Raw genomic sequence first — 25,199 nt, forward strand, 5'->3', positions numbered from 1 at the left:
CTTTTGCCCATTTATTAAGGCCACTTTGGCTCCAGCCAGTTGTGTATCAAAGTTTATAAAGTAAAGCCAAAACAATTGCTCCATACTAATACGTTTAGCCACGGCTGACCTTAAATTTTGACCTCAAATTTTTCATCATCAATCATTCAGTCATTTCATAGATTCTTTGTCCTGACACAAGCTGGACAATATATACACACATGGTTAGCTTGTGCAAATCAGACCTGTACACACACACACACACACACACACACACAAACACACCTACCTTAGCTAAAATTCTCACAACAGTAGGTGGTATACTTTGGAAACAGAATCTCTACAAGGTGCGGGATGTCATCACATCAGACTTGGCACTGGCCGTCCTCTGACACTACAATAACAAGCTGTTTGTTCCCTGGGGAAACTGTACTATGAGCTAACATTGTTTTCATAGGCTGTGCCCTTTCAGATTAAGGGGAATTAGTGAGGTTGGCCCAGAGCCACCGATTTCAGGATATCTGGTTAAAACTGTTCTAGTGACAGGGCCATCCGAACACCTCCCATTCATCAGTGTAAAGGAGAGGCCAAATATATAAATATATTTATAAATTAGCCATATGTCCAAAAAGAACTTTAACAAGTTTTATTAATAATGCAGAAAGGGGGGCCATTAACAGGTTGAAATTTGATCAGGAGGATTTTTTTTTGTCTAATACAAATCTGCCATATTTACCTTTTGATTAGTGGTGGAACTAGAAGATACTGTGCCCACAGCAAAGTCTTTTTAGGATTCCCCAACCTCCTGACTTGGCATAGATGATCTTATGGCCCACATCTGTTTAAATGATGCAGCAGCCATTTTTCTATTGTATTTCCACATGAGGGTTTGGGATTATTCAGTAAGGACGTACCAAATACACAATTTTGGAATGCGCCAAATACCGAATTTTCCACAAATAATTTAGCCAAATAACATTTGTATATTAAAATTTTACAAATTTGTTAGAAAATAATAAAATTCATGAAAGAACACATTTTTTGCCGCAAAATCGTTTCCCCTTCGCTTTCTATATAGGTGGTTTTGATTTTTTTTCATCTGTGAAAAAGTTTTTGCCAGATTTAGTTGTGAGGAGCATTCAATTCACATAAATGTATGGGGCTAATATAAATATTTATTAATAAGTTCTCATTTCTATCATGTTGTTTTTTTTTCTAACCCCCCAATTTGTAAAACCTAAAATGTTTCAATATATTGCAGTTTTCAATAGAAAAAAACACAATGAATTTAAAAAAAAAAACTAAAAGCAGAACAAAAAAAAATTAATAAATCAATCCTTAATGATTCAATTTTCCAGTCAACTTCTCACCCATTTTTTTTAAGAACCTAGTAGCATTGTTAAAAACAAATAGAGCAGCTTTTATCATTTAAAGATGTTGCTGTGTCTATGGATAAAAAATGGCTTAAAAAGAACAGCATCTGCACTGAGCAGTAAATAAATAGGACTTTTTTTTACTGTAATTCTTTTTAATTAAAAAAATATATATATATTTTTTAAAATATTTCTTGCACCAAATAAGGAAATATCTGACACTGACATAAAGTCACATTCTACCTGTTCACAAATCACAAAACAAATCAACAGTCCACTGAGTATGTTTAAACAAACCTTTCCCCCAGTAGTAGATTCCATACTTATATATGAAAAATTGTTTTACTTAGAATATAACTTTTTATTGGAAAAAGGTAAAAAGGTTAACTGGGAGACAGAACATTTATATACAGTTTGTTTTGCTTTGAATATATAACTGATTAATTAAGGGTCATAGAAACAGGCTCCTTAATTTTGAATACCACCAATCAGGGCAGTGGTGGTAAACTTGTTTTTGGTTACAACATCTTTACATGTATGGAAGACTAATATAAGGATGCAGCAGATACATACTTTTTAGATTTGGCCAATTTCTTCCAGAAATAATTCAGCAGAATACTGAACCAAATCAGAACCCTAATTTGCATATTCAGATTTGTGGAAAAACAATAAATATGATGACGGCTTATGCCAAAGAGCAGCAGTTTGATTCCTATTTTTTCTGGTCAACAGGGGGAGCTGTGGTCGCTTTAGATTTGAATGGGTGATGTATGCTTTTACATAGTAACATAGTAAGTTAGGTTGAAAAAATACATGTCTATCAAGTTCAACCTTTTATGTCTAAATAAAACCTTCCTAGCTGCTAGTTGTTCCAGAGGAAGGCAAAGTAAGGAAGGAAGGACTGACCATTGGACCAGTCCCTGGATAAACTTTGTACTAAGAGCTATTTTCAATAACTGTATTTTCTCACGTGTTAAAAATCCATCCAATCCCTTCTTAAAGCTTAAATCTAATGTATCTGCCAGTATGACTGATTCAGAAAGAGAGAATTCCACAACTTCACAGTTCTCACTGTAAAGAACCCTTTCCAGATGATTTAGAAGATGATTTAGATGGAAGCTTCTTTCTTCTAATCGAAAGTGTCTTCTGGAAGTACTAGTAAATAAAGCATTAGAGAGTTTATTATATGATCCCCTTTTATAATTATATGTAGTCTTCATATATGAGACCTTCCATACAATTTACCAGCTTAGTTTCCCTACTCTGGACCCTCTCCAATTCAATAATGTCCCATTTGAGCACTGGAGACGAAACCTGTATTGCCTATTCTACATGGGGCTTTAGCAGCTCTCTGTAAAATAGAAGCATAAGCCCCATCTCCTATCAATCTATGATCCGTTTAATACAACTCTGAACCTTGTTTGCCCTCTATAAGCTGCTGACTGGCATTGTTTGCTACAGCCAAGTTTATTATCTAGAGGGACTTCAAGGTCCTTTTCCATAATGAATTTGCCAAGTGCAGTGCAATTAAGAGTATAAATGGCTTATATTTTACATTTATCAATATTGAATGTCATCTGCCACTAAGATGCCCAAATTGCCCAGTTTGTCAAGATCCTGCTGCAAGGATGCCACATGCTAGATATAATTAATTGGGCTGCACAGTTTTGTGTCATCTGCAAACACTGATTAGTAGAATAAAGTGGGCCCAATACAGAGCCCTGAGGGACCCCACTGGAAACCTTACGCCAAGTAGAGAATGTACTATTATCAACCACCCTCTGTACCCATTCCTGTTGCCAGTTACCTACCCATGTACAAACATTACTAAGATCAACAGACCCTTTTTTACCAAGCAGTCATTTGTGGGGCACTGTATCAAAACAGTTTTGTTTTACTTGAATTAGAAGCACATTTACATATAAATTCATAATCACCATATAATGGAATCCTGTTTGCAGTGCCATATAATCTACTTGAATAGTTGTACCCAGCCCCTATATGTATTAATCAAACCCTGAAGAAACAAGATTAGGAGCCATTTCCTCATTACCTGCTTCTAGCCGCCGTCTTGGTCAAATTCTTGCACAGACGTAAGATGACTTGGATGATGGAACCAGTTGACATTTGTTTTGTAAATTAGCCAGCCGTTCCTGAATCAATAATTCTAAGGAATGCATCATTAGAAAGCTTTCAATTCATAACTACATTAATTATTATTTGACAATAACTCATCTCCTGTATCTTGCCAAATGTCCCTGATCATTGTCAGCAGCTGTCCTGGGATCATTGTTATACACTTAGTAATCCTTCCTCCTACTCAAGCATTCATCAAGGTAGCTAGCTCTATAGACAGATGTGTTGATTCAAGACCGGAGAGTATTAATTGTCTCATTCATTAGCCTATCTTGTTTTCTTTTTCCTTAGGAAGCAAATCTGTCATTAATTTCATTTTTTTGCTCAATCTTTCGGCCCCCCTCTGCTCCCCTCCCACAGTTTAATGTCTGAATCCAAATTCATAAAGGGACTGCGATCTGGTCATGTTGAGCTATGGGATTCATAGAGATTTCTGCTCAAGCCCCTTTAATCAGTATTACACTGTCATTAATATTCATAAAGCCAGCAGGAACTCGCATGGACCACAGATCACTCCTTGTACCTCCTCCCTATAACTGGGTGGCATTATTAAAAGCATCTTAAAAAATTAATGGAATTTAGGAAGTTATAAATTACAGTATGAGCAATGCAGGATCTGGTAATTTAACAGAATTTACATGCGTCGACACATCACTTTTTCAGCATGAATAATAATCAGCTTGCAGAACTAATTAAACTTACAGTGTACAAGATATGAATAAGAAAACAAGAGTGTGGCACAGAAAGCTGCAAGGAATGGGCTGACATTCCCAGAGAGAACAGATAACTTGCAGCATGTTCCTGTGTGTCTCTTTAATTGTACACGGGATAGGAGTAGCCAGAGTGGCAATAAAATGCAGAAATTTGGCTCCACTTGGTTCCTAGGGGTAGATTAACTAAAAAATGATGTGGCTAACGCTAGCAACAATTCGCCAGCGTTGCCACCTGCAGTGACATTGCAGTCACAGGCGCCAATTCGCTATCGAAAGAGACCGTCGCTAGCATTCGTTCACACTCTATCGCCAGACGACTTTTCGCTCGGGTGAAAGGTCGTTACTACGCAAATTCAGTAAAGTGCGGATTTTACTGAATGTTACCTCTTTCCCCAGAGTTGACTTTGCCACCTCAGACCAGACGAAGTGTTAAAAAGAAGCCTGATCTTTCTCAATCTTCTGTTACTTACATCATATCCTGTGTGCTGAAAATGCATTAAACACTGGCAACTTTTTGTTTTTTGAAGTGAGATTGCCTGCAAAAGTCCTAACAAACTTTTTTTTGGGTAAACTGTTTTCTCCATACATTTCATAACATATAGAACATTCATTTTACAGTGGGCTCATGTGTAGGGCAGTATATTAACTCTCTTGTCCCTGGACATTTGTTATAAAAAGTGGTAACTTCAAGCATTTATAATAAAGATGTACAACTTTAAAGTACCCACCCTATGCAAATTGACCTAAACGTAAGATCACTAGCAAATTTTCGCTAGGCACAAACCAACGCTAGTGCATCTTCGCTAAGAAATGCTCGCACTGGTGCGAGCTGTGCGAAGCTGACTCTGGAGAAAATTAACCCGTTAGTGAATCAACATAGTAGAGTAGAAATTGAATTGTCACAATATTATCACACCAACCAGATTGTAGCCATCCATTATTTCTGAGAACAATTGCAAAATGTTTGATATTGGCAACATTGTCCATTTTCTACATGGATTGGAGGCAGTTTCACAAGCCTGGTTGCAGCTAGTTTTCAGGCGTAAAAGTGGTTGTAGAAACAAACAAAAAAGACAAATTTGTGTTATTAAAGCACACACTGTACACTGATGCAGATCAGTGTACATATCCTACATGAAGAGGGAAGGCCTAAAAGGAGTTAGGTAAGTTGTCCTTGTCTTTGGAAGAAAGTCAAGATGCAGAAGATGGCTCCCTTGAGCATCCTCTGCACTACGCTGCACAGATACATGAGTTTCACAATTAGGGGCACATTTGTGTAGTTAGTATAGGGGTGTCTCTAATGGTGAATGTGGGTTTATTGCTGCCTGAGGCAACACTCACTTGGGCAAAATTCTGATTTAATAAATGGAAATTTAGTTCCCTACAATTGCAAAAAAAACTGAATGCATTTGATAGACATGCACTGTGGTGGCGCAAAAGTGAATTTATAAAAGGGCCACCTTTGTACACAAAATTTAAATTCCATTCAGGCCTTTTGATTGTGACATTTGCCTAGAAAACTTGAGTGCTTCTCAAATTGTGTAGCACTTGACTATGTGCTGTTGCTCCCAGCATTCCTCCTCCAGCTGGGGATTGTAGCAGTGCAATAGCTTGAGAGCCGCAGGTTATTTATTCTGATTTGATCATTTTTAACAGCTTAATAAAAAAAACATGCATTTATCACAGCTAGCTGGACATTTTTAACGTGATGTAAAGATTTGTGAGAAATCTTCATACCTAGTAATCCTGTGACACAAATAGGCAACCTGTGCCCAATTCGACACTGGACAAGTGGTTCAGAAATGTAACTACTGAGGAAGCTTCTGTACATAAACCAAATTGATTTGCTTCCTTGAAAGTTCTTTGGGCCCTTCTGTTTCAGTTTGGGAAACTCCTACAGTTTCAATGAACACTCCTGATATGCAAGGTATTTATAAGGACAAAAGCACTCATGCACTTATAGCATTTACTTTGCCTGGCTAGGATACTGAATTGGTTAATGTTTAAGGTTCCTGGCATGGGGCTTATTTGTAGGAATACAGAAGGCCCCTGTTCTATTTTCCCAGTTTGGGCAGGAGGGGGCACCGCCTCGCTTTTCCAGGTACACAGAAGCTTATGCTGCGTCTTTTTCCGGTAATAACTCCCAGAGTATTTGTTGCTTGCTTATGAATTAACTTGCATTTATAGAACTAAATCATTGCAATCATTTAATTACACCTGAGGAGCTGAACTATAATTGCTTGCTGCTAACGAGGATCTGGGATGGCTTGAGCAGTATTAATTTGATGTTTACTTTTCTGAGTGCTAAAAGCATTAAAATGATTGTGCGATAGGATTACATTTTACTAATTGCTGCCATTCATTAGATGGGTAAATGGCGAGGGAGCACTACGGAGGGATAGAATGCGGATAGTGGTGTCTTCCGCAGCAGTGTGTTTTCTTAACATAAAAATGAGCCTTTGAAGACAAAGGCATTTACAAATACAATCAATTGGAGTGTATTAATTTCTGGCTCTCACACCAGGCCAGGGCAAAATAAAAAAAAACCTCAGCAGCTGTTTAAAAGGGTCCCTGGTTGGACATTCCTTATGGGAAAAATATTAAACAATTCTTATGCAATGTACGACTTTTGCATCTTTCATAGATTAACTTATGAGCACTTTTATGATGATCAGGACCTATTATCAACTCCCAGCCCTCTGGCCCTGAGGCTAAATTTTTACCACCCGCTCCTGTCTACCACCTGCAATTCTCCTTACTGTCTGACCCAAAAACCAATTCGTGAGGGCAGAATAGAGACCAGGATTATATTTGCAGGAAAGAAAATAGTACTGTGAGACTCTAGCCACTCTTATCTGTCAATGTACAAATTAAATATTACATTGTTTAATCTTTGTGGCTTGATTGTATTTATTTTTATATCAAGCTTGCAGTTTAACATTGATATGCCCAGTAAAAAAGAACAACCTACTTCTCCCATGGACCCTCCAGGCCAGTGATGGGCAACTTAGGTTGTGACCAATTTTTTGACCCTGAATAACTAAAATAACAAACATAAAATTGATGAAAAGCCAAAACATACCGATACTAAATGTACTAATTGGAACACCAATAAAAATTCTGATTGAACAGCACCTGGGTGTTATGGAGGGATATAAAAAAAAAAAGTACTGCAACCCTGTAAATATATATCTGCATGCATGTTGTGTTTATGTTAAAGGAGAACTGCCTATATGAAAAAAAATGCGCTTAACGACCGTGGTTGTTCCATAAATCTGGTCCATTCTTTTCTTATAGTTGTGTATGTATGTGACAATATGTAAACTCCTAAAACTAACCTTTTTTCTGCTGCAATCAACAGACTCATGCTGTAAGTCACCTGCTCTAACTGGCTCCAGCATGAGCCAGCAATTTGCAGTCCACTGCAGGCTCCAAGCAACAAGACAGTAATTTTCAAATCAGTTAATTTTATTCAGCCGAATTTTGGACTGTGTTCAGATAGCCTGTGAAGATATGGAAGCTTGCACTAAGCTAAACAATGCCAACAGAATCAGTAATGCCAATCAAATAAAAAGGAATAAAATGTTTCTCTAGAAATGGAAAAGGAAATCTGGCACAAATGCAATGTAAAGTATAACCGATTCTCAAAATGGTTTCCAGTTAAAAAAAAGCCACACACAAGCTTTTATAAGGAAATAATAGAAAATTTGATTGAGACATGCTTTCCAAGTAACCCATGCACCAAAATACACACTGTTGTAGTCAAGTTTTGACAGGGCTTGTGAGATTTAGCTGGAAGCAGCATCACTAATGGACAAGACTGTGACCAGAATTGTTTCTGATTATTACATCAGCAATTTTGGGAGGTATACAGAATAGGAATGCTGAATTTATACTTTCTACAGACTAATAATTTCAGGAAGATGTAGAATACAAAGGGTTTTTTTTTTGTTTCATTAATTTTTTTAATCTGTGCCTTAATCTTTAATAAAATGCCATTTTTGTGTTACAGAATTTCATGTGTATCATCACACAAAAAATAAGTATACAGATTAGCTAGACAAAATATTAAATTTTAACCATTATTCAGATTGTCTATAACTTTATTAGAATGTGCAGTGTAGTTGCAGCTATAGTTTACATTCATTGGTTGTGCAATATTCATTAACATTCATTATTATTCTTTATATGGTGCCTACATATTCAGCAGCACTTTACAGACATTATACATCATTAATAGTGGAGTTTACACTCACAGATAGTGTTTTGGCTGGTATCGAACCTAAGTCCTCAGTGCTGCAAGGCAGCATTGATAACCATTCCACCACCATGTTGCCACATGCTTAGATACTGGAAGGGCAACTTTACTAAATAACTGCTAGTTCTTTCACATTTATAATTGATACATGGTATTGATGTGCATGTTGGCAGAAAACTGACTTGCAGCCAATTCTAACCTGCCCTTACTTGGCTCAGTGAGCCATCATTCTTTATATACCCACTCTAGGGTTGCCACCTTCTGTCCCGTGTAACTCTGGGCAGGGTGTCTGAGCATTTACATAATGGAGGCGAAAAGTCAAAGTAATGATCTGTGAAGTGACGGGGGCAGGTTTTGATGTCAGGGGCGGGGCTTTGATGTGGCGATTGCCCGATCGCCGTGTCAATCATAGGAAATCCTGTCCGGTTTTCCTAATTTGGAAAACTGGGCAGGCAGTTGTGACTCCAACAGCCCTTCAAAAACCGGGCTGCCCGGGTCAAAACCAGACAGATGGCAACCCTAACCCACGCACACCCATATCTGATTTCTCTGCTAAAAATCATATCCTGAGGTCCTCCAGGTGCTTTTAAACTTCCAGCATCCAGATGGTTGTTATATATGGTGGTAGTGCAACAAGAGAAGGGGAACTGCAGATTAGGCATCTTTTATTTTCATAGGAATTTTGTGCAGTGGGCTTCTGCATTCCTTATCTCTCTAAGGCTAAAGCTATGTTGGGGCGTTTCATGTCATCATATTTTATCTATGCCAAGGAGGCCTAAAGCGCCACCCAGCGGCTATATTTTCATTTATCTTTGACCAATTTTTTGATCTCGATGGTGGCTTGATAGTGAAAGTTCACCATTTGATAAATACGCCTTTAAAAATCCCATAGAAATTAATGGCAAGGGGCGGTATTGCACTCTGCGGACTGTGGAGATCTCTAACTTCACTCTTTGATAAATATACCCCTAAATGTTTATGTACACGAGGAGGCCTGAATCTAAAAGTATGCAGAGCATTGACCTGTACATTTGCTAATGAAACCCCCCAAATAATATAATATAGTTTTTCAGTATTGATTTACATGTGACAACATACATAAAAAATATACCAGTATTTAAATATCCCTTTAATGCGTTATTGCTGCTGACAAAGCAATGTTATCTTAACAAGAATGGGGTGTAACCATGTTGCAAAGTCTCCCGCAGATATTATTTTCCTCCAACAGTTTTGCACCTGTGAAATAACTGATCTGTTACCCCCAACAAACTTGAACCCATGTCCCTTATCCAATTTACTGTATCTAATGTCCCTTTCTAAAGAAAAGACCAAACTGATAAAGCCACCTGTTTACATAGGCGGGTCAGCATTGTCTTTAGCAGTGCATGTAGTCACACAAAGCAAGGACTTTTGCTCCCATGAAAAGGGTGGTAATATTTGAGTGTACTCCTAGATCAGTGTTCAGATAAACCAACCCTGGAATTTAAATATGTTGCAAGTCCAGCTTTTAGCCTGGATGAGCTTCAAAGTAAGTTTATAAACCTAAAGTTAAAAGGGAGGCAGGCCCCTCCTTTCATAGGCCCATAAATTAGCCCTAACTGTTATATCACATTGCGGTTTGTTGTCCTAATCTAAATAGTTTCATTACAATTTGTCTTCACCTTGTTGAATAAGTGCAAAGCCTAGGTGTGTTGTATTGTCATTTGACGTTTATTTAACCAGAGCGTGCTTTATTTGACATAAGAAGTATTGGAGAAGGTGCCAGTTCAAACACCTGTTGCCAACAGAGTGGAGAACTTTTGGAGAGTAAAGGTGCTAGTTTGCATATGGAAAGGAGTGGTTACAATGGCCACTGAATATGTGTGTAAATACATGGAGGTTTTTGGGTTCTCCTTGGCTTTTGGCTGTTTTAGACTTTTCTGAGATCAGTAAATAAATATGGAACACTTAGCAGAAATTTTCACCATGTTGTAGTTACATCAGCTAGGAGGAAATACTTTGTACTAAAAGCTAGCTTGCATTTAGTTTTAGCTGCATCAATGATCTTAAACTAGGAATTATACCATACATCTGGCTGTATAAAGACTAATATTTAAATGTAATGTTTCACACAATCCTTTTGCTAACACTTGAACATCTTTTATGTCTTTGTCCCGAATAGACGGGTTTGTAGCAATGCTACGGTAACTACATGCATTCATTTTGTTTGCAGTAGGACACTAAAAAATGTCTCTTATCTTATTCCACAGAAATATTCCTAAAATATATAAATAAATGAATAAATTAGTGCCCCCTATTAGGGTAGAACTACACAAGCGTTTTTACCTGCGACAGCATCGTTCCGATGCGCTGAGATGAATCGCAGGCTTCACATCAGATGCACCGATCCACGGTAAATAATAGGAATGTCGGACATGCATCAGACACAGCACGACTGTTGGATGAAGACGCAACATGCAGCGTTCGCATCCGACAGTCATGTCGTGTCCAATGCATGCATCGACAACATCCAATTACTTACCTTAGATTGGCGCATCCGTCGTGACGCCTGCGATACATCTCAGCGCGCCGGAACGGATGCTATTGCAGGTAAAAGCACTAGTGTAGTGCTACCCTTAAGCTGGCCATAGACATGCAGATTTACCTTCATATCGGACGAACGATCGTTGGGTGCCATCTCCCGACCTGCCACTAACCATTCAGATCAAATAAAGTAGTAAAAGAACATATCAGACAATGTTCTACCCCTGACAGCAATCGTACGAAAATTAGGTCCGACAAAAGATATTAACAGTCTCCCACTGATATCGTCAGATCGGCAATACATGCAGAGATATTATCGGTAGCTGTCAGAAATTTTCGAACCTGTCCTTTTGTCTAAACGATCGATCGCCATGGCACGAAAAATGTTGGGACACTCCAACATTTTGTCTGAACGATCGATCGCCATGGCACGAAAAATGTTGGGACACTCCAAACGGAGATTCGTGCGATCAAATCTTTGTGTCTATGGCCAGCTTTAGTTGTAAGAAATGTGGATTTCACGCAGGTGTTTCTCCTTTAATGTGTAATTAAAGTAATTGACTGCAATATAAGAAGCAAATCTTAGCCAGTTGCAATTGAGAAAAGTTGTTTCACATGCAGCTGTGTAGAATGAGAAATGCACTGACATGTTAGAGGAAATGAGACAGAAAATGGCCAATATGGCCTTATTCAAGGCCACAAGTCAGAAGCAGAGCCCTTAGTATTCATGTGCTTTTCATGCCCAGTGTTACCGAGGCAAATCCTGGATGTGAACGCAAGAGAAAGCCTGATCAAAGATTTCAGAGAAGAATTTTTTGAATTGTAAGGAAATAACCTCAATCAATTGACAGACAGATTCAAGCTAAACTTCAGATACAAGGAACCAAAGTTTTAACTTGCTCCATTTGTTGACAACTCAATTAAAGGACGCTATACAGTAGGAGAGCTATTAAGCCCTACTGCTGACAGAGAAATGTAAGAAAAGTTACTGGAGTTTGCCAAAACACCTCTGAACAAGCCATTCTACTGAAGTTGTGTGAACAGATGGGATTTTTTGGTGAAGCACAACATCTCTTTACACCAAAAAAAAATATTTTCAAAGAAAACATACCTACAGTCAAACATAGAGGGGGTTCACTGATATTTTGAGGTTGTTTTGCTGCCCGTGAAGCTTGGTTCCTTGGGTCTTTGCTTGTCTTTTTCTTGTCATCATGAAATCATGAGATTACCAAGGTATTTTGGAGCATAATATTGACCCTGATTCTGAAAGTTGGGTCGCTGATCATGGGACTTCTAACAGGCCTAAGTCCCAATCTAAATACCATTAAAGGAAAACTTTACCACCGAAATGTATATTTAAGCAACAGTTTATATCATATTAAGTGTCATATTAAATAATCTTAATCTGGAATATATATTTGTTAATATTGTCCTTTTTTCATCTCTAACCTTGAACCACCATTTCGTGATGGTCTGTGTCCTGCCTCAAAGATCATCTGACCATACTCAATACTGCAGCTCTAACTGTAACAGGAAGAAATGTGGGAAGCAAAAGACAGAACTCTGTCTTTTAATTGGCTCATGTGACCTTACATGTATGGTTTGTTTGTGTGCACTGTGAATCTGAGGATCCCAGGGGGCGGCCATTGTTTTTTTTAAATTACAATTTTCTATTTAAAATTACCCAATGGCACATACTACTAAAAAGTATATTATTATTAAAATTGTTTATTTACATGAAGCAGGGTTTTACATATGAGCTGTTTTATGCAGTATCTTTTTATAGAGATCTACATAGTTCAGGGGGTATAGTTTTCCTTTAAACGCACATGAAGAGATCTAAAAATTGTGTTGGGGTATCCTTAATTGAGAACGATTTGAGTCTTTTAGTTGTCTACTTCCAGACAGTGTCATTCTATGGCTAGTAAAGCAAATAAAATACTGTCCTGCATAAAAAGGGCATTCATTCAATGGATGAAAACATAGTTTTTTTAATTAATTTTTTTATATGTCACTGGCAAGTCCTCACTTGAGCGTGCAGTGTTGCCAGTGCTTAAGAAGGATATAAATGAACTGGAGAGAGTGCAGAGACATGCAACTAAACTGGTAGTAAATAGAAAATTTAAATTATGAGGGTAGACTCTCAAGTTTGGAGTTGTTGGGGGGGAAAAAAAAGACACATGCGAGGGGACATTATTACTCTTTACAAGTACATCAGAGAGCATTAAAGACCGATAGCGGGAATCTTATTTTCCCTTTAAAAAGGATCAGCACACCTAAGGCCACCCCTTTAAACTAAAGGAACAGAACTTTCATTTGAAGCAGCGTAGGTGGTTCTTCATGGTGACGGCAGTCTTTCCGGGTGATATTGTGATGGCAGATTCTGTTGGAGAACACATCTACAGACCTGAGAGAACCGAAGTTGTTTGGAAAAGAATTTCACACTGTCAGTAGAGAGTGTAATATTGCCCACTTTTGAATGAAGAAAATGAATATTGCAGACAATGTCAGCAGCATTTCGTCTAGTGTAGTTGGCCTTCCCGCAGGCTTTCCGATTGATATCTGTCTGAAAATCGGGCAGATATTAATTGGACAGGTTTAAAAATCCTGTCTTAAGTGAAGACTGCATTGGCTTGTTGATGCGGTCCTCGCTCTGACCTCCTGTATTCCTATCATTGAGATCTGATCGTTGGGCCCTAGATCAACTCGATATCACCCACCTCAAGATTGGCATATTGGGAAGAAATCCACTCGTTTAGCTAGATCTTTTATCATCGCCTATTGTAATCTTATTTTTAAGTCCATATGCACAATGCCCAAAGTCATGATAGGGTTGTAGCACAGACACACACACACTCGGTGATGAAGAGTGCATATATTTTGCCATATATACTCCTGTTCTTATTTTCAGACAGTGTTAGCCTTCATGTTACATGGAACTACCTCTTGGCCAAAGCTACTGTGATACACAGAAACACTGATTTATGTTTGAGATGGTCTAACCATAGCATGGCACAGCTACAACTAGAATGAATGTGCTGTAATGAACTGGTTAAATCTCTCTACCTTGAAAACATTGCTCCTTAGCTTTCCATGGTTCTACATTTTCTCTACGAAGCAAAGCCATTTCTATTGACCCTCTGTTCATGTTGGAATATGCACTCTTATTAGAGCAGAACTGTTGACTGAGAGGATTGAAGGGTGTGTTCAGCCTTGCAAAAAAAAATTGTAAGGCCCTCAGCCTAAGCATATATTCCACAGACCTCTTTTTGTGATAGTGTTATTTTATTCTAATCCAGCACTTGAATGTGTTTTTATAAGGTAATCATCCCACTGTATGGAGAAGGTTGGAAAGGGCTGTATTAAAGGGGCTTATTGTACTGTAGATTTACCGAATTTGTTATTACTTAGAAGAAAACTGTGTTAAAAAAAACACAATAGCACTGCCAGGATAGAGATTAATCTTTGCATACACTGTAATAGATCTACAAAATGGGACCTATTTTAAACTTAGCAGTTCACATTGGAAAAATGCAGTAGCCACCGCAAGTTTAAAAAACGCTCTAAAATCATGTGTTAAAAAGCATTGTTGGAATCCCATTCGTTTAATAAACTTTGCCAAAACCAGAGTTCTGTAAAATAATATCAGTTAATATAAAAGCTCATATTGTTGCAATGTTGTCACATTTATAATGATATTGAAGGGAGTTTTCTCTTTGGATTTTACTTGCATGGGATTATGTATTTTTTTTGTTCACTTATAAAACCTGCCTCTACTTTTTAGCAGTTAAATAATTAATTACAAGTGATATTGATGCTGTCAAACTGCTTGGTAGTGTCTTTGTCGTGGCCTGCACAGGCTTTAGCATTGAGCATAAGTGGAACAATTAATGCTGATGTGCCATACTGTTATATAAACCATATAAACCATTTGATTCTGTTTAGGTGCAACAGCCCAAATTCATGCAAATGAACTGAGAATATGGTTGGGTTGGGGGATGGATTGTGGTGTGGCATTGTATAACTGGGCTGAACATATCCTATTGTTATCTTACATGTCCTTACTTTTTAAGGTAGGAATGTTAGAAGTTCTTTGGTACAGACCCCATGGCTGCCCATTACTGCAGTGCTATATTATAATGGCTCTGTAAAATCTGAAATTGAAAAAAGTCTTTATTTCTGGTGAACAGCCTGAACTCATAAAAGAGTTTGGAAGGTGAACACTTTAAAGTTATTTAAACTTATTTTTAAATGTATTTAAACTTATATTTTTTTATTTTAGTGCAGTGATTCTTAACCTTGGGGTTGGTTTATGCCAATGACCACCTTAGTAAAGTAAAAGGTACAAAATACAATCATGATAAAATAACATGCAGAATTATTTCTGAACTTGGGCATCGGCTCCATGTTGAGAGTTCATCTTAACAAATCAAGATGGTTGACCTCATCCTTGTATTAAGCCACAATTGTGATTACAAGAGCTTTAAAGAAGAAAGTCTACCAACTACAGAGTACAATTATCATAACATGTACTTTTATGGGGCTGGTTAACTTTACACTTGCATTTTAAAAAGGATCTACTTTCATACATCCCACTGATATCTACATCTATATGCAGCTGCAGATTCTGTTTCCAAAAATAAAATATTTGTATGTTGCTTGACTAGTGTATATTGTGCAAAACAGCCTGAGGAAAGTGAGTGCCAGTGGCACCAGAGAATACACTAAATGGCCTACTGCAAGGATATCACCCATAGCCCATCATCAGCAACTGGAGTCTCTTGTCACTCTTCTTCAGTGCCCAGTGTTATTGATAAATGTTTTTGATAAATGTTGTTAGCAATTAACACCAAGCTATCTGAGCTAATGCAAGTTCAACAAAAGTACTAACCTTAAAGGAATACTGTCATGGGAAAAAAAAATTTTTTCAAAATGAACCAGTTAATAGTGCTGCTCCAGCAGAATTCTGCACTGAAATCCATTTCTCAAAAGAGCAAACAGATTTTTTTATATTCAATTTTGAAATCTGACATGGGGCTAGACATTTTGTCAATTTCCTAGCTGGTCATGTGACTTGTGCCTGCACGTTAGGAGAGAAATGCTTTCTGGCAGGCTGCTCTTTTTCCATCTCAATGTAACTGAATGTGTCTCAGTGGGACATGGGTTTTTACTATTGAGTGTTATTCTTAGATCTACCAGGCAGCTGTTATCTTGTGTAAAGGTGGCCATACACGGGCCGATAAAAGCTGCCAACAGACCGTGTCGGCAGCTTATTGGCCTGTGTATGGGGCCCCCCGATGGGCTTCATCGATCGAGATCTGGCCGAAAGTCGGCAAGATCTCGATCAGATGGGATGAAAAATCCCGTCGGATCGCGGCCGCATCTGTTCGTTGATGCGGTCCCGCGATCCGACCCCCGTTTCCCATGCGTTAGGATCCGATCATTGGGTCCTAGGGCCCACGATTGGATCAGCCCGATATTGCCCACCTCAAGGTGGGCATATCGGGAGAGATCTGCTCGTTTGACGACATCACCAAACGAGCGGATCTCTCAGTGTATGGCCACCTTTAGGGATCTGTTATCTGGTTACCTTCCCATTGTTCTTTTGTTTGACTGCTGGGGGGGGGGGAAAGGGAGGGGTAGATATCACTCCAACTTGCAGTACAGCAGTAAAGAGTGATTGAAGTTTATCAGAGCACAAGTCTAGTCTAGCCCCATGTCAGATTTCAAAATTGAATATAAAAAAATCTGTTTGCTCTTTTGAGAAATGGATTTCAGTGCAGAATTCTGCTGGAGCAGCACTAATAACTGATTCATTTTGAAAAAAATGTTTTTTCCCATGACAGCATCCCTTTAAGAAACTGTAGATCTATGTCTACCGTCCGCTATAATTTCAGTTAACCACATTTAGCCACATTTTGCTGCTATTTTTTATGAGGGAAAAAAGAGCATTGATCAATGTGAAAATGCACCTCTGGGATATTTAATATTTCTTTTCCTGATAAATTCCTGCATCCTGGGCTGTCCCACTCCATAGACATGAAAGGGGGATTCATTTTAGCCAGAAAGCCCTCAGACAATTAGTGTTTGTTCTTCTCTAATTTCTCATCTACATGTGATGAGATGAACGTGGCCTTGTGGCCACCCAGGTGGGCATTCACATACTTGAGAAGTGCTCAGATGTTTGCCTTGACCCAGACATACACTGTTGCCAGAAAGAATCATTTAAAAGAATACATGGAGTGTGTGAAATGATACTGTAAATGAAGTAAAGTAAGTGAACAAACCCACATATGCTCCAGTGGCATGAACACTGTCTTGGTATTTTTAATGGATCCTAAGTTGTGGCTTTCTTACTGGTGTACTTGTTGGTGTCTTTATTTGTGTTGATGGATTAGTTGCTTGGGGTCGTGTGCATGGTACATTCATGAATTTAAAAAATACAAATACAGTGCAACCTTCAATCCCTCCCAGTAATTATATCTGCCCCTATTTGTCTGTTCTCATCATCATTCTCTATGAAATGTCTGTAATGGAACCTGTTATTTCATGTGCTCATATATATATGCGCTTACTTATGGGTATGATTGCTGATTTTTGCATTGATTTTTCTGTTGAGCAGTTAACGCATCCAAGCTTGGTGATTGCACCAACTTTGATCATCCAAAATAAATAAAGGCCCTTTAAAGTGTTTATGGAGTCACAGCTAAACAGGGAACTACCGGAATCTGTCCTTCCACATAAAATTAGCTGTGGAGAGAAATTCTACAATATCTCTGGCTAAATTTAACGGACAGGTTATTTTGCTTGTACTTATCATGAAGTACCTCCCCATCAGCACTGTGATTATTAAAGAAATTAATACAGAAGTTTCCCATAGATCTTACACGTCAACCATCAATGCTTAACTGAAAATCCAATGCTACAACTTCCTAAATTGTAGTTATCCAGCTCCCAGGACTTGTAGCTATGATATGTAAATGTATTCACTCTCTGCATAAACACCTTTAAACTCTTATCTGAACCACCTGGATATCAGCTGTACTCAGCAGAAGCATCTAATCCAGGAATCTTCGTAGCTCTCCAGCTGTTGCTGAAATAAAACTTCTAGGTTCCCACAACATCTTTTGGTTGGGACTTTGGAATAGTGCAGGTAGGGTGGTTTCCTTGTCTTCAAGATATTCTTCATCCAGAATTATAAAATCACAAATATTTTTAATGGTTGATGGACTTATTGCAGTGTCTACCATAACAAAAGCAGCATGTTACAGCCAGTAATGTCTTCCTGGGTCCTATTATAACTAAATTTTAAAAAGTCCATATTAGTAAGAATTAACCTTATTAAAATGAGCTTGTTTTTTTTACCATTTACTAGTTTGATATAATAAATTTAATTTACCGCTATTCAAACAGTTGCTATAGGGCAACCAAACACTCCCCAAAAAGCCCTCTGACCTTATGCCTTCTATCACTCAAAGGTGGCTTTTTTTTTTTACTGTAGTAGTTTCCATGGAGACCATTGCAAATATTATTCACAGAAAAAACCCATGAGGAATTCATTACTTCCAGTGCATGCTTGTGGTAAGATATGCATGGGTTGAAGACAATATCATACAGGACCCAGCATTGCTTTGGTCACTTGACAAGCGTAAATGGTACAATTTAATATTGGGCTCCCAGTGCTCAATTTAACATCTTGAAATAACTTTTGGTTGCAACCTAGTGCTTACTGTGGCTTGTCTACACTTGTTCTTGAGTTTGATTGTGAAAGGGAAGTATCTGCAAGGAAATTGGCATAGGAGTATTATATGGAGACCATAGTTTAGATAGTATTCCCCAAAGCCATGATTGCATCATGAAAATAGTTGGTTCTACAATATGTCCTAATTAAAGGAAGCTGTACTATATGACATAGGTGCAAGTTGAATGATTGAACATTCTTGAGTTTTGTGAGGATTTCATGATATTAGACAGTTGGGGTCAGATATTTTGCAGATTAGGAATAAACAATTGAGGTGTCTGAATATCCTGGTGATGCACCGCAGTGATCCCATTTTAAGGCTATACTGTTGCACAATATCACCCGTGATCATTTGGAAGACACATGCTTTTACTTCCTGGTAGGAAATGGATTCGAGATTTTTTACTAATTTAGAAATGTATCTGCCAAGAAGATATCTTGAGAAATGTCTTAACATGGGGCTCACTGTTATGGATATTTCTGTAACACAGAGGCCATTCATTTTTTAGAATATCTCTGTCACTGACTGGTTGTTCTGCATGCCAGTGCCAGTTCCAACTATTTATTTTTTCTTTGAAGCTTTTGTTCCTAGTTTCCTAATTAATCAGTGTTCTGCAAAGGCTTTTTCAGTTGAAGTAGATGAGCTCATATGTGTTCATTCTTGTGGCTGTCTTACCTGTTCATACAGAAAGTAAGGCACTCACTCATATAGTTAGTCAGTGCTACCCACCCATACACTCATCCATATACTCTCACTTGCTGTTCCATAATCTGAATCAGAAATGGGAGAAAACTGAAAAAAATGGTTTCTCTTGATCATTCTATATCAAACAACGGGATCTATTTTGGTTTTCTCTAACCGTAACTATGGCTCACAGCTGTGATTATTTCTTGAATACCCAGGATACAGTTGTTCCTTTGTGTCATACCCGCAAGTTACTGTATGTCTACTAATTATTGTAGGAAGTGATTTGTAACACTTGTAGAATAAAAATTGCCCTTTTTATATTATACCTATAAAGAGTACTTGGTAAGACTTAGGGGCAGATGTATCAAGGGTCGAATTTCGAGGGGTTAAATCCCTCTAAATTCGACTGGGGAATAGAATCGAATAGGCAATTCGGGCGAATTTACGCGCCGGCGAATATTCGAATAGTCACATGATCGAATACTCAATCAAAGGTTTTTCATTCGATCGAATGATCGATCGAATGCCTTTTTATTTGATCAAAAACGTAGAAAACAAGCCTATGGGACTTTCCCATAGGCTTTTAAAGCAATTCGGTAGGTTTTAGGTGGCGAAGTAGGCAGTCAAAATATTTCTAAAAGAGACAGTACTTCGACTATCGAATGGGCGAATAGTCGCAGCATTTTTGCGCTCTATCTATTTGAATCATTCTACTCAGACGAATTTACGCCAATTCGATAGTCGAGGAGCACAAAAACTACTCGAAATTCAAGTATTTTTCCTTCTATTCATTCACTCGAACTTAGTGAATGGGCCCCTTAATACATAGCCAGATATGCTTGTTTGGCGATGTAACCAAACTAAAAGACCTGGGCCCGATTTGGCCACCCACAGGCTGGGTCAAAGTAAACTCTTCAGATTATTGGTCATAGGGCCAAAGACAGGATCATCCATCAAGGCCTTCTAGTCGGGAACCGCACAAAGGTGCCAATGCGCTCCCTCTCTGACAGGATATTATGAACCTGCAAAAAAATTGGACAGATATGAATTGGGCAGGCCCATGTTTACATAGGGTTGCTTTAAAGGTTTTTTTTATTTTAACCATTATTTGTATTTTATAGGTTAGTGCTCTGCGAAACGACCAACGCATGGATCCAGAACTTTCTCATCTAATACATTCTTCTGGGCAAATGAGATCCAAGGACCATGATCTTAAGAGCTTTCCTATACCCACTCCAAGGAATTTTTCTGTGTCCAAAGGGAAACGTCTCGATCAGTTTGACTGCCCAGTTACCTTTCAAGAAGTTAGGTGCGTATTCTGTATTGCTTTGAAGCGAGAAATTATGAAGCAGCAGAGAAGCATGTGAAGGGCTCAACAGTAACATCTATATATATATATGGCATCCAAAATGCATTCAATGGTATGGAAACCAAAAATACATTATTTACAGTGCACACAAATAGATGTGAATTCGGTCTCTGACTTCCTATTGAATTAGTTAATTCACTAACATAACATAGTAAAGTTAGGTTGAAAAAAGACACACGTCCATCAAGTTCAACCTTTCTTTTAACCTGTCTATCTGCCAGTTGATCCAGAGGAAGGCAAAAAAACCCATCTGAAGCCTCTTCAATTTGCCTCAGAGGGTGAAAAAATCCTTCCTGACTCCAAAATGGCAATCAGACTAGTCCCTGGATCAACTTGTACTATGAGCTATTTCCCATAACCCTGTATTTCCTCACTTGCTAAAAAAGCAATCCAACCCCTTCTTAAAGCTATCTAATGTATCAGACTGTACCACTGATTCAGGGAGAGAATCCCACATCTTCACAGCTCTCACTGTAAAAAAAACCCCTTCCGAATATTTAGGCGGAACCTCTTTTCTTCTAATCGGAATGGGTGACCTTGTGTCAGCTGGAAAGACCTACTGGTAAATAAAACATCCATTATATACATTTCCATTGTGTATAGTGAGCATAAACAAGCCTGCAGTCATATTTATACATTTCTATCAGAGATTCTTACTATGATGTACTTTATGATCTTGCAATTTGGAAACCGATGACAAAATATGATGGAAATAGTAAAATAAATATGATCACTGACATACTGACATGACACCAGGAGATTCTCATGCAGCACTACAAGAAAGGATTCTAGATCCTTGAGACTACTTGATCTGATTAGTATAAAGTAGCTATCGATGAGTGCAGTCAAGTTGTACAATATTTAAAAGATTTACAGATTAAATATTGTTAAAATCACCCAATTTAGAATCACCTTTACTTAGAGGTATCCGAACAAATGAACTGTGAAATCTTTACCCTTTTTGAGTACCTGAAGTAGTAAAAGCAACATTTGTTGCTGGGGACAACTTAATTATTTAAACCTTTTTGAAGTTGTCTTGGGTGGTTGAACAGCAATGTAGAAATACACCATTGATATAACTGTTGGGCAACTCAGTCTACTGCTCTTTGTGTGCTGTTCGATTTATAGGGGTGGTTCACCTTTAAGTTAACTTTTACTATGTTATAGAATGGCTGATTCTAAACAATTTTTTTTTTTTTTTTTTTAGAGTTTTTGAATTATTTGCTGCCTTCTGACTTTTCAGCTTTTAAATGGGGATAACTGATCCCATCTTAAAAACAAATGCTGTCCAAAGCTGGCCATAGATGTTGAGATTTTTAAAAGATCAGATCCTGATCGTGAGACCACGATGTTCTCGGAACGATCGTACGAATTTACCATCAACTAAAAAGACCAATTTGCCAGGAAAACAAAGGGTACCTGCCTGCTTGGCCCTGCAGTCATAGATAGATTGCACTGGGACCGACAAAGATTTTTTGACCTGGCCGATCAATTTCCTGACAGATGTCGGCCGAAAAATCGTAAGATGTACTGAAATATGCAGAGCTGCTAAATAACTCAAAACCCACAAATAAAAAGTGAAAAACCAATAGTCTCCAAATATCACTCTCTACATTATACTAAGTACTGAAAGCTTATAATGTTACAAATGGCCTAATATGTAACGGACAGATGCAAAGATTATGCACTGAAAGCACCACAAATTGTTGTGGGCATATGCACAGGTATTCGCTTTTAGTGTATGAGGTTGTCTGTACAGCAGTATAGGTTTAGCCACAAGGCAATTACAGGTATTGGATCCATTATCCAGAAATCTGTTATCCAGTGAGGCCCATAACCAAATTACATTTTTAAAAATGATTTCCTTTTTAAACTTGTACTATTGGGTTTATTTAATGTTTAAATATTTTTTTTGGAGACTTAAGGTATGGTCCAAATTATTATAAAATTATTATTATCCTAAAATCTGGAAACCACCTGAAACATTCTGGGTAACAAGTCCCATAACTGTATATCCCACCTTGTGTGTAGATAATTGCACAAATGTATACCTTTTAATAGGATGGAGGTTTATAAAAGAGAAATATGAAATCTGTTATTTTCCACAAAAGTCTAGCAAATCAATCTTCTGTTTATGACTGAACCCATACGTTTCTTATTTCAGTAGACATTTCTAGTTCGTCACTGTGTTATTATTCCTTGGGAGTCTAATGAGATTCTAATGAGGTTAGAGTTTCATCGCAAAAAAACTAGAATTAACAGAGAAGTTTTTTTCTTTGTAGTGTATTAATAGAACAGTCTCCAAGCTGCCATATTAATATGCAAAGCAAGTGTGCTGGACATGACAAAACATGACTGCTAGGGATAAGTGAAAGACTGCAGTGCTGTGATTGGCTCATGTTGTATAATTTTTTTGTGTTCCTTTTCAGTGACAGGCCTGCTTCCCCCAGTACCTCTGTCCATCAGACATCATGCATCCCCGAAGCAAGCGAGCTGAACTTATCATCCCTGGCAAAAGAGCTTGATTATGTGAGACAAACCAACAAAAAGGTACAAGTCACAGACTCAGCATTTCGGTCTAACAGTGCGGCCAGTGTTGGAGTTGATCTATTTTATGGCTGAAAATAAAAAGGAGACAGTTGATGCTCTGTGCTTCTACACCAACGTGGTTATTTTGTTGTTAACTACTTTTCCACAAGCTTTTAACATAGCAGAGTTAGTTGTTGGTCTTTAGCACACAAATCAATTCTTGAGATGAAACCATCATTTTATTTTCTGTTTATGGCCAAAGCAAATGGAAAATAATTCCTAATTGCAAGGGATATATATATATATATATATATATATATATATATATATATATATATATATATATATATATATATACATATATATATATATATATATATATATATATATATATATATATATACATATATATATATATATATATATACATATACACAGCAGAACCCCCATTTTAAGTTTTTCAGGGGACCAGGAAAAAATTACGTAAAGTCCAGGAAAATGTAAAATTAGGGAAATGTGCTAAAGTACTGAAAGGATATTAGCACATAGATTCAATATTTACTGTGTTAATATCAAGGGTTAAACATTGCAGTGTTAATGTTACACTACGGGGGGCATGTTTAAGGCTCTATCAGTCACATACACAACCTAAAGCAATAAGTGATTGGTGCAGGACTGTATAAGGGCCAGACTAATTGCAATTGACCATTTACAGGCAGAACCATGGCAAAATATACATCATGTTAGTAAGTTAAACCTCTTTAGTTCACAAATAATAACATTCATAGTGGAAAAAAATCAGTTTTTGGGAACAGCAGGACGACATTTTGATATAAAATCTGGGACATGGAGAAATGTTACTGCATCCAAGTACCTGGCCTTACAGCTACTTTGCAGAAACAATCTGGGTATTTTTTCACCACAACTTTCCCTGGGTTTCCTGAGTCATATACATATATGTGTGTACTTGCATACCAGAGCCTTCTCTCTGTCACTCCCTGACTTTCTGATAAGGCCAGGGTGGATTTGGAAAACACCTACAGTAGATATTAAAGTAGCAGTGCATTTCCTTAGTGGAAAATTATAAGAATGATCAGTCTCTTCAGATTTTTTTTCTTTTGCAAAAGAGTCTGGTTTAGGCAGTATTGCAATTTTTACATCCGTTAGCAGTCAGTATCCTAGGTTTTTAAAGGTTTCTGGATAGTGTTTGAGAAAATGATCATATCTGCATAAACTCCAGCAATAAAAATGTCTTAAACCTTCCATCACATTGTACGGAAATATCTCATTTGCAGTAAGAATATAGAGACAAGATAGATGTTCCCATTTTCTTATCATACTCTCTATTCCTTGTCCAATTTCTATAATGTAGAATAGAAAGCAACTGCTGGCACTTTCAGACATTTAAATCGCTATGGTCCTAGAATAATTCACAAAGGGATACTGTCATGGGAAAAATGTTTTTTTTTTTCAAAATGAATCAGTTAATAGTGCTGCTCCAGCAGAATTCTGCACTGAAATCCATTTCTCAAAAGAGCAAACAGATTTTATTTATTAATTAATTTCACAGTGTATTTTAAGGTGTATGGGAATATTTTGTGTCAGAGAACAATGGAATTTGCTTATGTCTCTGAACATTGGCACACCAAAGTAACCCACACTCTTTAAATGGCCTATTGAGTTTTAAATATGGAAAGGTCTTCCCATATTTTTTGTGGAATAGGGTCCCAAATATAATTTGAACTGGATTCCTCCATTTTCTTGGTACCCATTTGAACATCACAAAAGCTTTTGTTGAAGATAAGAACAAACAATTTTCTACTTAGTATAATATCCCTTTAAGAATAGACAGACTCATATAGGATTTATTTTAGAGATATTACACATGGG

General features: G+C 37.6%; 1 protein-coding gene across 1 annotated transcript in view; it reads left to right on the forward strand.

Moving 5' to 3' along the window:
* Positions 1-25,199, forward strand: part of mipol1.L (mirror-image polydactyly 1 L homeolog) — a 183,213-nt gene that overhangs the window by 10,463 nt on the left and 147,551 nt on the right. The window contains exons 3-4 of the mRNA XM_018231144.2: positions 20,533-20,720; positions 23,210-23,330. Coding sequence (XP_018086633.1) covers positions 20,560-20,720; positions 23,210-23,330 — 282 coding nt within the window. The 5' untranslated portion in view covers positions 20,533-20,559. The remainder of the gene's footprint in view (positions 1-20,532; positions 20,721-23,209; positions 23,331-25,199) is intronic.

The sequence above is a fragment of the Xenopus laevis genome, chromosome 8L, assembly GCF_017654675.1.
Source record: "Xenopus laevis strain J_2021 chromosome 8L, Xenopus_laevis_v10.1, whole genome shotgun sequence".
Lineage (NCBI taxonomy): Eukaryota > Metazoa > Chordata > Amphibia > Anura > Pipidae > Xenopus > Xenopus laevis.